This window comes from Lepidochelys kempii, chromosome 14 (genome assembly GCF_965140285.1).
Source record: "Lepidochelys kempii isolate rLepKem1 chromosome 14, rLepKem1.hap1, whole genome shotgun sequence".
In the NCBI taxonomy this organism is placed as follows: Eukaryota; Metazoa; Chordata; order Testudines; family Cheloniidae; genus Lepidochelys; species Lepidochelys kempii.
In genome coordinates, this window is record NC_136393.1 from 51,071,861 (window position 1) to 51,085,853 (window position 13,993).

General features: G+C 68.5%; 2 protein-coding genes across 7 annotated transcripts; both read left to right on the forward strand.

Moving 5' to 3' along the window:
* The first annotated feature begins 252 nt into the window (after window positions 1-252).
* SLC39A7 (solute carrier family 39 member 7) lies at window positions 253-8,276 on the forward strand. 3 transcript variants are annotated; one of them, XM_078848739.1, is made up of 8 exons: window positions 253-336; window positions 3,034-3,583; window positions 3,686-3,854; window positions 4,086-4,169; window positions 4,528-4,665; window positions 5,465-5,599; window positions 5,742-5,938; window positions 6,486-8,276. In XM_078848739.1, exons 2-8 carry the CDS (start codon window positions 3,047-3,049, stop codon window positions 6,735-6,737), a joined length of 1,512 nt encoding a protein of 503 aa, XP_078704865.1. In that variant the 5' UTR covers window positions 253-336; window positions 3,034-3,046; the 3' UTR covers window positions 6,738-8,276. The 3 variants fall into 3 exon arrangements, with proteins under 3 accessions (XP_078704865.1, XP_078704864.1, XP_078704866.1); XM_078848738.1 differs by lacking the exon at window positions 253-336 and having other exon boundaries at window positions 2,618-3,583; XM_078848740.1 differs by lacking the exons at window positions 253-336; window positions 4,086-4,169 and having other exon boundaries at window positions 2,618-3,583.
* Window positions 8,277-8,480: 204 nt separating this feature from the next.
* HSD17B8 (hydroxysteroid 17-beta dehydrogenase 8) lies at window positions 8,481-13,974 on the forward strand. Of its 4 annotated transcripts, XM_078848763.1 has the most exons (9): window positions 8,481-8,576; window positions 10,935-11,137; window positions 11,462-11,578; window positions 11,660-11,755; window positions 11,982-12,067; window positions 12,436-12,520; window positions 13,098-13,140; window positions 13,370-13,444; window positions 13,786-13,974. In XM_078848763.1, exons 1-9 carry the CDS (start codon window positions 8,531-8,533, stop codon window positions 13,800-13,802), a joined length of 768 nt encoding a protein of 255 aa, XP_078704889.1. In that variant the 5' UTR covers window positions 8,481-8,530; the 3' UTR covers window positions 13,803-13,974. The 4 variants fall into 4 exon arrangements, with proteins under 4 accessions (XP_078704889.1, XP_078704890.1, XP_078704891.1 ...); XM_078848764.1 differs by lacking the exon at window positions 13,098-13,140; XM_078848765.1 differs by lacking the exon at window positions 11,660-11,755.
* The last annotated feature ends 19 nt before the right edge of the window (window positions 13,975-13,993 follow it).

Sequence of the window (13,993 nt, forward strand, 5' to 3'; positions counted from 1 at the left end):
GTCCCCGTTGGTTGCTACCACATCAGTGGGGGGGGGAAAGCGCTCCGCCCTAAACAAATATGGCGCCCTCTAGTCGGGCTTCAACCCGTCCCCATGGTAACTGTCCGTGTCGCCGCCGTCACCATTTTTGTGAGGGGCAAACTGGCGGCCTGCTGCTGCCTCCATCTTTAAGAGGGGCGATGTGACGCTCTATGGTGGCCGCCATCTTTGTGAGGGGCACGGCCGGCTCGCGGGGGAGGGGGGACGGGCCTGGGCATTCTTCCCGCGAGATTTTGGAGGGGGCGGAGCCTGGATGCCACGTCGGGTCTGAGCCGGAGCTAACGGAGCCCAGTGACGGTGAGACCCGCCGGGGCATAGAGACGGGGGAGGGGGCTAGAGGGGCCGCGTGGGATCGGGAGCTGGGAGGACGGGGCCCCAGGGCCATAGAGAGGAAGGGGTCGGCGGCTAGAGCGCCCTTGGGTCGGGGGCTCGAGGGGCCCCGCGGGGCCCGGGACCAGCCCAGGCTGGGGGCCGCGGGGCCCTGGGCGGGCCTGGGGCTGGCGCGGCCGGAGCAGGGGCCGCTCGGAGGGGCAGTGGCCATAGAGATGCGCGGCCAGAAGGGCCGCTGGGCCGCCCCGGGCTGTAAATACCCGCCGGGCCCCTGGCCCCCCGCCCCGCAGATCCCCGCCCCGCAGATCCCCGAGCCCCGTGTCCCCGCCGGGCCCCTGGGCCCCCCGCCCCGCAGATCCCCGATCCCCGTGTCCCCGCCGGGCCCCTGGCCCCCCGCCCCGCAGATCCCCGCCCCGCAGATCCCCGAGCCCCGTGTCCCCGCCGGGCCCCTGGGCCCCCCGCCCCGCAGATCCCCGTGTCCCCGCCGGGCCCCTGGGCCCCCCGCCCCGCAGATCCCCGTGTCCCCGCCGGGCCCCTGGGCCCCCCGCCCCGCAGATCCCCGAGCCCCGTGTCCCCGCCGGACCCCTGGGCCCCCCGCCCCGCAGGTCCCCGTGTCCCCGCCGGGCCCCTGGGCCCCCGCCCCGCAGATCCCCGTGTCCCCACCGGGCCCCTGAGCCCCCCGCCCCGCTGATCCCCGAGCCCCGTGTCCCCGCCGGGCCCCTGGGCCCCCGCCCCGCAGATCCCCGTGTCCCCACCGGGCCCCTGAGCCCCCCGCCCCGCTGATCCCCGAGCCCCGTGTCCCCGCCGGGCCCCTGGGCTCCCCGCCCCGCAGATCCCCGTGTCCCCGCCGGGCCCCTGGGCCCTCCGCCCCGCAGATCCCCGAGCCCCGTGTCCCCGCCGGGCCCCTGGGCCCCCGCCCCGCAGATCCCCGTGTCCCCGCCGGGCCCCTGGGCCCCCCGCCCCGCAGATCCCCGATCCCCGTGTCCCCGCCGGGCCCCTGGCCCCCCGCCCCGCAGATCCCCGATCCCCGTGTCCCCGCCGGGCCCCTGAGCCCCCCGCCCCGCAGAACCCCGCCCCGCAGATCCCCGTGTCCCCGCCGGGCCCCTGGGCCCCCCGCCCCACAGATCCCCGTGTCCCCGCCGGGCCCCTGGGCCCCCCGCCCCGCAGATCCCCGAGCCCCGTGTCCCCGCCGGGCCCCTGGGCCCCCGCCCCGCAGATCCCCGAGGCGCTGAGCCCCGTGTCCCCGCCGGGCCCCTGAGCCCCCCGCCCCGCAGATCCCCGAGGCGCTGAGCCCCGTGTCCCCGCCGGGCCCCTGGGCCCCCCGCCCCGCAGATCCCCGTGTCCCCGCCGGGCCCCTGGGCCCCCCGCCCCGCAGATCCCCGTGTCCCCGCCGGGCCCCTGGGCCCCCCGCCCCGCAGATCCCCGTGTCCCCGCCGGGCCCCTGGGCCCCCCGCCCCGCAGATCCCCGTGTCCCCGCCGGGCCCCTGGGCCCCCCGCCCCACAGATCCCCGAGCCCCGTGTCCCCGCCGGGCCCCTGGGCCCCCCGTCCCGCCCCGCAGATCCCCGTGTCCCCGCCGGGCCCCTGGGCCCCCGCCCCGCAGATCCCCGTGTCCCCGCTGGGCCCCTGGGCCCCCCGCCCCGCAGATCCCCGAGTCGCTGAGCCCCGTGTCCCCGCCAGGCCCCTGGGCCCCCGCCCCGCAGATCCCCGTGTCCCCGCCGGGCCCCTGAGCCCCCGCCCCGCAGATCCCCGAGGCGCTGAGCCCCGTGTCCCCGCCGGGCCCCTGGGCCCCCGCCCCGCAGATCCCCGTGTCCCCGCCGGGCCCCTGGGCCCCCCGCCCCGCAGATCCCCGTGTCCCCGCCGGGCCCCTGGGCCCCCCGCCCCACAGATCCCCGTGTCCCCGCCGGGCCCCTGGGCCCCCCGCCCCACAGATCCCTGAGCCCCGTGTCCCCGCCGGGCCCCTGGGCCCCCCGCCCCGCAGATCCCCGAGCCCCGTGTCCCCGCTGGGCCCCCTGCCCCGCAGATCCCCAAGCCCCGTGTCCCCGCCGGGCCCCTGGGCCCCCCGCCGATCCCCGAGCCCCGTGTCCCCGCCGGGCCCCTGGGCCCCCCGCCCCGCCGATCCCCGTGTCCCCGCCGGGCCCCTGGGCCCCCCGCCCCGCCGATCCCCGTGTCCCCGCCGGGCCCCTGGGCCCCCCGCCCCGCCGATCCCCGTGTCCCCGCCGGGCCCCTGGGCCCCCCGCCGATCCCCGAGCCCCCGCCGGGCCCCTGGGCCCCCCGCCCCGCAGATCCCCGAGCCCCGTGTTCCCGCCGGGCCCCTGGGTCCCCCGCCCCTCAGATCCCCGAGCCGCTGAGCCCCGTGTCCCTGCAGGACCCCTCAGCCGCCCCGCGCCCGGGAGATCCCCGAGCCGCTGAGCCCTGTGTCCCCGCAGGGCCGCTCTGGGCCCGCCGCCAGCCCTGTGGCCCTGCAGCGCTAGATCGGCTCCGGTCATGGGAGTGGTTGTGTCGAGCAGGCTCTAGACCCTGCTGCCCCTCGGTGGTTTTACACTGGCCTCTCTAGAGTTTCTTCCACGTTTCTGTGGCCCCTCTACCTCCGCTGGAAGGAGCGGGGACTCGAGGGGATATGTGAGCGTGACGGGGACGGTCATGCTCCCACTCCCGCTTTCCAGCCGTGACAGCAGGATGGTGCTGCCTGGATGGACGCAGGGCAGAGCGGGACTCTGTGGCCCAATCGCCACCGTGATGGTCTGTGCAGCGCTGATACAGATCACTTCTTCGCATGAGGATCTGCACCACGGCCACAGCCATGCCGGGCACAGCCACGAGGATCTGCACCACGGCCACAGCCACGCCGGGCACAGCCACGAGGATCTGCACCACAGCCACGCCGGGCACAGCCACGAGGATCTGTACCATGGGCACAGCCACGAGGATCTGTACCACGGGCACAGCCACGCCGGGCACAGCCACAAGGATCTGCACCATGGCCACAGCCATGCTGATCACAGCCACTCTCACGAGGACTTCCACGGCCATGGTCATTCACACGAGGACTTTCATGGCCATGGGCATTCACACGAGGACTTCCACGGCCCCAGCCAGGCTGACTTTAGCCACCAGCCCGAGGAGGTCCATGTTGCGCACTCGGCTGAGGGGTCCCCGAGCCACCAGCAGTTGCCTGGGAAGGAGAGGCAGGACTTGGTCAAGCTGTGGACACACGTGAGTTCCCGTGTCAAACGTGGAGGTGCTGCCTTGCACGTGCTTGCAGCGGCGTAACCCCCTGACAGTCTCTCTCCTCCCCCCTTCCCCCAACCTCTGCAGGCCATCGGAGCCACCTTGCTGATCAGTGCCGCCCCCTACTTCATCCTCTTTCTCATCCCCGTGGAGTCAAACACTTCCCAGCACCAGGCCCTGCTCAGGCTGCTGCTCAGCTTTGCCTCGGGGGGACTCCTGGGGGATGCCTTCCTGCACCTCATCCCCCACGCGCTGGGTGAGCGGCACACAGACGGAATGGGACAAGGGGCCTCTCGCCTCTCAGGGTCCCAGCTCCACTCCGGCCTGGGGCAGGGGGACTGGCTGGCTCAGGGGCGGGGAATGGGATACAGGGCATTCCTCTCTGGGAGGCGCCTGTGGTGCGGCCCATCTGGCTCAGGGGGCAGGAAATGGGCCCTCTCCCCTCTCGGGGGTCTGGTCACTCATCTCTGCCCCTTTCCCTCCCCAGTGCCCCATTCCCACCACGTGGAGGGCGGCCATGCCCATTCTCACTCCCCCACGGTGTCGCCTGGCCATGGTCACTCCCATCAAGGTGAGGCCGGGGGCAGTGGGTGGGGGAAGGAAAGCTGGACAGACTGGGGAAAGGGGGCTGTGGTTGGAGGTTTGTGTGGGGCAGCATGAAGGGGGCCCAGAAGGGCTAGGGGTTCTATGGAGAGCTGGAGTGGCTCGTGTCTGTGGCTAGGACAGGGGATGGGGGTAATGGCTATAGGGGAGGTGTAGTGGAGAGCAGGTTAGTGGGTTGGTACTCTTCCCCCCCGCCCCAAGGACAGCATCCCTGGCAAGTGACAGTAGTGGGGCTCTGCTCCTGGGAGGGGGGCTGTACCATGGTGGGGGGAGGGGGGGCTGGCAGTCTCTTTCACAGCCTGCCCAACATTGTCTCTGCCCCCCAGGGCAGGATCACCAGCGGATGATGGCTGTGGGGCTCTGGGTGCTGGCTGGCATCGTAGCCTTCCTGGTGGTGGAGAAGTTTGTGAGGCACATGAAAGGGGGACATGGCCACGGGCACAGCCACGGCGGGCACAGCCATGGTATGTACCCCAGAAGACCCCCATGTCCCAGCCCCCCACGGCCCCCCCCGATCCCCTGCCCATGGGTAGAGCCACGGTGGCACAGCCATGGTACGGACCAGCTGGAACACCCTCCCCCATCTCCAGCAGCCCCTGCTTGTGCCTGTTGTTAGAATCCCAGGTCCGGTTCTGAAACCTGCAACTCCAGTGGGCTGGGGATACATTGGGGAGGGGTCAGAGAAGAGCCATGAGAGCGGTGAAAGGGCCGCAAACCCTGGAGTCCAGGAGCTCCATGTGGTTCGCTGAACCAGGAGACGGTGAAGGCGTGACATGAAGGAGATGAAGATTTCCGGCCGGGCTCCCCGGTGTAGCCCAGAAAGGTCTAACGCCATCCACCGGCTGGGAGCTTTTAACAGGGAGGGGAATAAACAAGTGGAACCATTTCCCGAGGTCCTGGCAGATTCTCCACCCCGGCTGTATTTAACTCACGGTTGGCTGGTTCTCTCTGAGATTTGCTCTGGGGATTATCGTGGGTCAGGTCTCTGGCCTGTGCTGTACAGGGGGTCAGACAGTTCCTTCTGGCCTCGGAATCCATGGATTGGAGTGGGTTTGGGAAGGTGTGGGGGGATGTCCATACAAGGGCCCTGATGGGGGTCTGCAAGTGACTCTAGGGATCAGTGGGAGGGGTGCTGGGGGGTCCTGGACCCACACAGTAGTGAGAGTCTTCCTCCTCTCCCTGCACTGTCCCTGGGCGGGCTCCTGGGGGTGGGACTAGAGCATCAGCCCTGACCCCCCCACCTACCTCCCGGTCCACCTGCAGCTCCCAAGGCGAAGAGCAGCTCTGGTGAGGAGGACAACGGGCCCCAGGAGAGGAAGGCTGGCAAGGTGCGTGCCCCTGACAAGGCAGCCCCCAAGAAGAGGGGCCAGGAGTTAGAGGAGCGGACTCAGGAATCCGGTAAGTTGTCGGGGGGGGGGGTGTTGGAGGGAGGGAGCTGGGTCCGTGGGGGGGCACCATGGCACAGAGAGCATCTGGGGAAGGATAAGGGGGGGAGGTGATCAGGTTGGAGGTGTTTCAACTCTTGTCTCCCTCCCCCCAGCAATGAAGGTCTCAGGGTACCTGAACCTGGCGGCTGACCTGACGCACAACTTCACGGACGGGCTGGCGATCGGGGCGTCGTTCCTGGCGGGGGCCGGTGTGGGGGCCGTCACCACCCTCACCGTGCTGCTGCATGAGGTGCCCCATGAAGTGGGCGACTTCGCCATTCTCGTCCAGTCGGGCTGCAGCAAGCGCAAGGTACAGCCCCCGCCCCAGGATCTCTGCTGACCCTGCCCCCTTGCTAACTCCTCCCCGGGACCCCCACTGCTGCCTGACCCCGCCCCTATATTCCCCTACTCACCCCTCCCCGGGACTCCTGCTAAGGCCTGACCCCATCCCCCTGTATTCTTCTGCTGACCCTGCCCCAAACCCCCACTTACCCCCCAGTCCCACCAAAGCCCATAGCCCTCCACTGACCCCCTGGCCCCGTCTATATCCCCAGAGCACCCCCTGTCCCTCCCTACTGCGCCAGCCCCCCCACGTCTAACCTCTGGTCCCCCACCTCCCCAGACTTCCCTGGACCTTTCTGCCTCTCTCTCCCCTTCCCCCCCCCCCCCATGCACACAGTGAGGTTGTGACAGCTGGGGGTGCCGAAAAACAGGGCCTGCTCCCCCCCATCTGTGACTTTCTTTCCCCCCACAGGTTCTTGCCCCCCCCCCCCCCCGTGTTCACAGTGACATGGACGCTGGGGGCGCTGGAAAGCAGGGCCTGCTTCCCCCGGTCTGTGACTCTCTCTCCCCCACAGGCGATGAAGCTGCAGCTGCTGACAGCGCTGGGCGCCCTGGCGGGCACGGCCTGCTCACTGCTGGCCGAGGGCATCGGAGAGGCGGCCACAGCCTGGATCCTGCCCTTCACGGCGGGCGGGTTCATCTACGTGGGCACTGTCTCGGTGATCCCGGAGCTGCTGCGGGACGCGGCGCCCCTGCAGTCCCTGCTGGAGGTGCTGGGTCTGGTCTGCGGCGTCGCCATGATGGTGCTCATCGCACAGTACGAGTAGCAGGCCCCAGCGGGGGGCGCCTGGGGGGGGCGGTGGCGTGTGGACCCAGGCGTCCGGGATGGGACTCCATGTGGACTCCTGGGGCAGGGGGTGTGGTGGACCCTGGCATCCGGGACACAGGGGGGAGGGGAGTGGGGACCAGCTCTGCATGGACCCTGGTGCCCAGGATGGGGGATGTTATGTGGGCTGTGGGGGGGAAGCCACATGAATCCTGGTGACCAGGATGCCTGGGTCCACACAGAGCTTCCCCCCAGGGCAGGGGTGCTGTGTGAGCCCTGGGGGTTTCTGGGGGACAGGGAGGCTGCAGTGCGTGCTGTGGGGAGAGGGTGGCATGGACACTGGTGTCCAGGTGCTGACACTCTCTGGGGTTGGGTGGTGACGTGGACCCTGCACAGTGCAGGCTCCGGGGCTGGGTTAGACCTTGGGGCAGGCACCATATAGACTCCAGGGATATGAGGTGCCCTGTAGACGCAGGCATCTCTGCTTGGGAGAGGGGGTCAGCCGCACAGCCCCAGCAGCCAGGGACAGAGGATGGCCCAGACACCAGGGTGGGGGGAATCTCATGGGCCCCGGCATCCAGGAGCATCAGCTGAACAGGGAGTGTGCGAACCTGGGGCGGGGGAGATAATGTGATGCTGTTTGATTTGTTTTCTGGGAGGGTCAAAAACCAAGTCCCTCCCCACCTCCCCGGCCCTGTGTGTCCCCCTAGGGGGGCAGCTGGGCCGCCCCTTCCTTTGGAAGGGGGAGTTTATGGAAGTGAATCCTCTGGGCCACATCATGGGTTGGTTTAGAGAAGATGGGGAGAAAAGCCCCTGCCCTCTGGACCACATGGGGGGCTACATGGGGGGTTACCCAGAATCCTTTGCTTCTTGGACCAGGTTTTATTGGGGTAATTACCCAGAATTCTCTGCCACAACCCACCCTGTGTGGCCCCCAAACCAGAGCAGCTATCCAGGCTAGTTCCATATGGGGGAGCTGCCCTGAGCCCCCTACCACACTGGGGACCAAGGGGGACAGAGTGGGGGCTAATCAAGACACTGCTAGGGGACAGTTCCCCGACAGAGGTTATTTTGGAGGGGACTGGGGGTGATTCTGGGGTGCAGGGGCTTTGGTGATGGAGGGGACAAGCAGACCCAGTCATCTGGGGCTGCTGGGGGAGGGGGGGATTGGCATGCAGACCCAGGCACCTGGAGGAATTAGCACGAACTGCAGGATCAAGGGGGGCCATGCGGACCCAGGCGTCCGGAGCTGGAGGGTGAATCACAAGCACCCGGCTCAGTGGTGTCCCTATTGAATGGTATGTCCTGGGGGAGGGACTGTTAATTGGGGGTGACTTTGGAGCCTGGTGGTTGTGGGGTCAATTGCTCCCCGGGGTGGGCAGGAAAGGTTTTATAAGGGGGTGTATTTTTGTATATGATTTTGCTTTTGTATGGGTGGGTTGGGGGCCAGGAGGGGGCAGGGTGGGGCCTTGCAGGACTATTTTGTGGATGATTGTAGCGAAAATTGTGTCATTAATTAACAAATTAAACAATAATCTGAGACGCTGTTGGTGCGAAGTCTGTATGTGCTGGAGGAGGGGGGGTGGCGGTACCCCATGGAAAGCAGGGGGCACAGACTGACCCCCCTCTGCCTGCTCCATCAGGGTCTGGCCCTGGCTCCCAACCCCCAAGCAGGGAGGGAACCCAGGAGTCCCGCCCCCTGGGCCGGGAGGACTCTGACCATAGAGTTCCCGCCTAGCGCCGCCGCCCCTGGGGCCCGTCCCCGCGCCCGCTCTGTGGTCCCCGCCCGCTGTCATGGCGGCCCCGCTGCGGCTCCGCTCCACGCTGGCCCTGGTGACAGGTGCCCCCAGCAGGGGGCGCTCGGGGGCGGGGCCTGAACCCCCCCATGGGGGGCTGAGGCGGGGGGCACGGGCACCCCTCCCCCACCCGGCATTTGGGGGATTTTGAGGCCTCCCTGCGGCTGGGGGAGGTTCGGGGGGGGTTCTGGTCCCCCCACGGCAGGCGGGGGAGGGAGACTGGTATGGCTGTCTGCTGGGGGGTGTTTCTGGGGGTCCCTGGAGGGGTTCTGGGTCCCCCCCCCCGTCCCTGACCCTGGTCCCCCCACGGCAGGCGGGGGAGGGAGACTGGTATGACTGTCTCCTGGGGGGTGTTTCTGGGGGTCTCTGGAGGGGTTCTGGGTCCCCCCCACCCCGTCCCTGACCCTGGTCCCCCCCACGGCAGGCGGGGGAGGGAGACTGGTATGACTGTCTGCTGGGGGGTGTTTCTGGGGGTCCCTGGAGGGGTTCTGGGTCCCCCCCACCCCGTCCCTGACCCTGGTCCCCCCCACGGCAGGCGGGGGAGGGAGACTGGTATGACTGTCTGCTGGGGGGTGTTTCTGGGGGTCCCTGGAGGGGTTCTGGGTCCCCCCCCATCCCTGACCCTGGTCCCCCCACGGCAGGCGGGGGAGGGAGACTGGTATGGCTGTCTGCTGGGGGGTGTTTCTGGGGGTCCCTGGAGGGGTTCTGGGTCCCCCCCACCCCGTCCCTGACCCTGGTCCCCCCCACGGCAGGCGGGGGAGGGAGACTGGTATGACTGTCTGCTGGGGGGTGTTTCTGGGGGTCCCTGGAGGGGTTCTGGGTCCCCCCCACCCCGTCCCTGACCCTGGTCCCCCCACGGCAGGCGGGGGAGGGAGACTGGTATGGCTGTCTGCTGGGGGGTGTTTCTGGGGGTCCCTGGAGGGGTTCTGGGTCCCCCCCCATCCCTGACCCTGGTCCCCCCACGGCAGGCGGGGGAGGGAGACTGGTATGACTGTCTGCTGGGGGGTGTTTCTGGGGGTCCCTGGAGGGGTTCTGGGTCCCCCCCACCCCGTCCCTGACCCTGGTCCCCCCACGGCAGGCGGGGGAGGGAGACTGGTATGACTGTCTGCTGGGGGGTGTTTCTGGGGGTCCCTGGAGGGGTTCTGGGTCCCCCCCACCCCGTCCCTGACCCTGGTCCCCCCACGGCAGGCGGGGGAGGGAGACTGGTATGGCTGTCTGCTGGGGGGTGTTTCTGGGGGTCCCTGGAGGGGTTCTGGGTCCCCCCCACCCCGTCCCTGACCCTGGTCCCCCCACGGCAGGCGGGGGAGGGAGACTGGTATGACTGTCTCCTGGGGGGTGTTTCTGGGGGTCTCTGGAGGGGTTCTGGGTCCCCCCCACCCCGTCCCTGACCCTGGTCCCCCCCACGGCAGGCGGGGGAGGGAGACTGGTATGACTGTCTGCTGGGGGGTGTTTCTGGGGGTCCCTGGAGGGGTTCTGGGTCCCCCCCACCCCGTCCCTGACCCTGGTCCCCCCCACGGCAGGCGGGGGAGGGAGACTGGTATGACTGTCTGCTGGGGGGTGTTTCTGGGGGTCCCTGGAGGGGTTCTGGGTCCCCCCCCATCCCTGACCCTGGTCCCCCCACGGCAGGCGGGGGAGGGAGACTGGTATGGCTGTCTGCTGGGGGGTGTTTCTGGGGGTCCCTGGAGGGGTTCTGGGTCCCCCCCACCCCGTCCCTGACCCTGGTCCCCCCCACGGCAGGCGGGGGAGGGAGACTGGTATGGCTGTCTGCTGGGGGGTGTTTCTGGGGGTCCCTGGAGGGGTTCTGGGTCCCCCCCACCCCGTCCCTGACCCTGGTCCCCCCCACGGCAGGCGGGGGAGGGAGACTGGTATGGCTGTCTGCTGGGGGGTGTTTCTGGGGGTCCCTGGAGGGGTTCTGGGTCCCCCCCACCCCGTCCCTGACCCTGGTCCCCCCACGGCAGGCGGGGGAGGGAGACTGGTATGACTGTCTCCTGGGGGGTGTTTCTGGGGGTCCCTGGAGGGGTTCTGGGTCCCCCCCACCCCGTCCCTGACCCTGGTCCCCCCCACGGCAGGCGGGGGAGGGAGACTGGTATGACTGTCTGCTGGGGGGTGTTTCTGGGGGTCCCTGGAGGGGTTCTGGGTCCCCCCCACCCCGTCCCTGACCCTGGTCCCCCCCACGGCAGGCGGGGGAGGGAGACTGGTATGACTGTCTGCTGGGGGGTGTTTCTGGGGGTCCCTGGAGGGGTTCTGGGTCCCCCCCACCCCGTCCCTGACCCTGGTCCCCCCCACGGCAGGCGGGGGAGGGAGACTGGTATGACTGTCTGCTGGGGGGTGTTTCTGGGGGTCCCTGGAGGGGTTCTGGGTCCCCCCCACCCCGTCCCTGACCCTGGTCCCCCCCACGGCAGGCGGGGGCAGCGGGATTGGCCGTGCAGTCTGTGCCCGGCTGGCCGAGGAGGGGGCGCTGGTGGCCGTGGCTGACCAGAATGAAGTGGGGGCTGCAGAGACAGTGCGGGGGCTGCCACGGGGGGAGCCCGGCCAGGAGCACAAGGCATTCGGGGTGGACGTCAGCTCCGCCCAGAGCGTGGGGGAGCTCATGGCTCGGATCCAGGTAATAGGGCTGGAGAGAACCCAGGAGTCCGGGCTCTCCCCATTGTAACCAGTAGATTCCTCTCCCCTCCCAGGGAACCCAGGAGTCCTGACTCCCACCCCACCACTCTAACCACTGGGCCCCACTGCCCTCCCTGAGAACCCAGGTGTCCTGACATCCCCCCCCACCCGCTCACAAACACACACACACATGCTCTAACCACTAGGTCCCACTGGCCTCCAGAAGAACCCAGGCCCTCTGATTCCGCCCCCCCCCCCACTCTAAGCACAAGCCCCCACTGGCCTCCGGGAGAACCCAGGCTCCCTGAACCCCTGCTGTCCTCAGGCCCAGTTCTCCGCCCCACCCCGGGTCTGCGTGAGCTGCGCTGGGATCACCATGGACGAGTTCCTACTCAAGCAGACAGAGGCGGCATTCGACAAGGTGCTCCAAGTCAACCTCAAGGTACAGGGGTCTCCGGACGGGGGCAGGGCAGGGCCCCCCCAGCTAGGATCCCTCCCGGCTAACTTGGCCCCCTCTCCCCAGGGAACCTTCCTGGTCACCCAGGCTGTGGCGCGGGGGCTGGTGGAGAGCGGAGCCCCAGGGGGGTCCATCATCAACATGGGCAGCATCGTGGGCAAGGTGAGAGCTGTGAGCTTCCTCAGAGGATAATAGGGGCTGTCAGCTTCCCTGGAGCAGTGCCATGGGGGGGGGATAGTGGGGGCTGTCAGCTTCCTTGGAGCAGTGCCCTGGGGATGATAATGGGGGTTCTGAACTTCTCCAGAGCAGTGCCCTGGGGGAGAGATAATGCGGGCTGTGAGCTTCCCCGGAGCAGTGTCCTGTACTCACATGTCCCTCTCCCTGACAGGTGGGGAACCTGGGGCAGGTGAGCTACGCAGCGTCCAAGGCTGGTGTGGAGGGGCTGACCAAGACCGCTGCCAAAGAGTTGGCCAGGTGGGGCTGGGCAGTCCAAGTGGGCAGGGGGTCAGGCTGCGGGGGGACTGTAGGGCAGGGGGGCAGGCTTGGGGGGGAGGACTGCAGGGCAGGCTGCAGGGTGGGCAGGCCAGGCTGTGGGTACAGGCTGGTGGGTGCAGCTGGGGGGCAGGCTGAGGAGGCCTGGGAAAAGTAGGGCAAATCATGGGCAGGGTGGCAGGCTGTAGGGCAGGGGGATGGTGTGGGGGTGCTGTGCTGGGATGTTGGGGGCCTGGGGCTTAGGCTGGGATGGAGGTGTTGGAGGCAGCTGGCTGGTGGGGGGAAGCAGGCCAGGGGGAGCTGTGGTAACCAGGCAGGGGGGCTGCCCTCTCCCCCATGGTCCCCCCCAGGTTCGGGATCCGCTGTAATGTGGTGCTTCCCGGGTTCATCACCACCCCCATGACGGACAAGGTCCCTCCCAAAGTGCTGCAGAAGGTAACACCGGAGGCGCTGGGCCCCATAACTCCCCCGCCCCCTCCCTTCAGAGAATCTGCCCTGTATCATCCTGAGCCCCACAACCCTTCTCTGCCCCATAGTCCCCCTCTACCCCGTTATCCACATGCCCAGCCCACCTTTCCCTCTGAAGAACCTGCCCCATATTCCCCCGTCACCCTGCCCCCCACAACCTCCTCTGTCTCATACCTCCCCCAGTGCCCTCCTCCCCACTGAGCCCCACAATCTCTCTGCACCCCTTATTCCTGCCCAGAACCCCCCATTGTTCCACAACCTAGGGGATGGGAGATATTGGGGCTGTGAGCTTCCTCGGAGCAGTGCCCTGGATGGGACTATCTGGGGCTGTGAGCTTCATCTAAGCGGTGCACGGGGGGTGGGGGGTGTGCGCTATATCCCCTGAAGCACCCAGCCCATAACCCCTTATTCCCCCCTCCCCCCTGCAACACCTCTCCTTCCCCTGCAGATCCGTGCCTTGTCCCCTAGTTCCCCCCTTTCCCCTGGGGTGCAGGGGGGCTCCATGCTCAGCACCATCTCTGACCCCTCCCCTCCCGCTGCTCAGTTTGCAGGGATGGTGCCGTTGGGACGACTCGGGGACCCCAAAGGTGAGACCCCCTGACTCAGGGTGCCCTGTGCAGGGGGGGCTGGATCTGTCAGGTGTGGGGAGGAGGGGTGTTGGGCACAGTTCTGGGGGGTGCATGTATAGATTGGGGTACTGGGGGGTCAGGGCTGTGCACACTGATTTGGGGTGTTGTACGGAACGCTCCCCACGAGGTAAGGGGCTGTGGACCCCACACGTGTGGCTGTTACTGACCCCCCCCCTTCTGCCCCCAGAGGTTGCTGACGTATGCGCTTTCCTGGCCTCAGAGGAGAGTCGTTACATAACAGGGGCCAGTGTGGAGGTGACAGGTATGGGGCGGGGCGGCGGCAGGGCGGGGGAGGCCTGGGAGCCAGGACTCCTGGGTTCTAGCCCAGCTCCGGGAGACCAGGGGTGTGGGGTCTAATGGGTTAGAGCAGGGGGGGCTGGGAGCCAGGACTCCTGGGTCCTATCTCGGCTCTGGGAGGGGACTAGGCGTTTGTGGGGTAGAGACCAACCAGGAGGGATGGGGGGAGGGGAAGTGATACAGGGTGCTTGGGAGTAGGGCCATGGGTGGGGGGAAAGCTGGAGGAACAGAGAGACGAGGGAGAGGGGGGAAACAGTTGGGGGCTCCCTCCTCCATCGGGGCTCCCCCATTCTCTCTCTGTTGCAGGGGGTCTCTTTCTCTGATGGATCTGCCCCCAGCCTCTGGACACACGCCCACCACTGGGGGACGCAGCGATTGCCAAGTGCCCCCGTGAGCTGCCCCCCGGGAAGCCCCGAGCCCTGCAGGATCTGGGGAGCAGACCTGAGTTTGAGGGGTCCGGGGGGCATTATAAAATAAAACACTGATTGTACCAGGCTGATTGTGTCTCCCATTG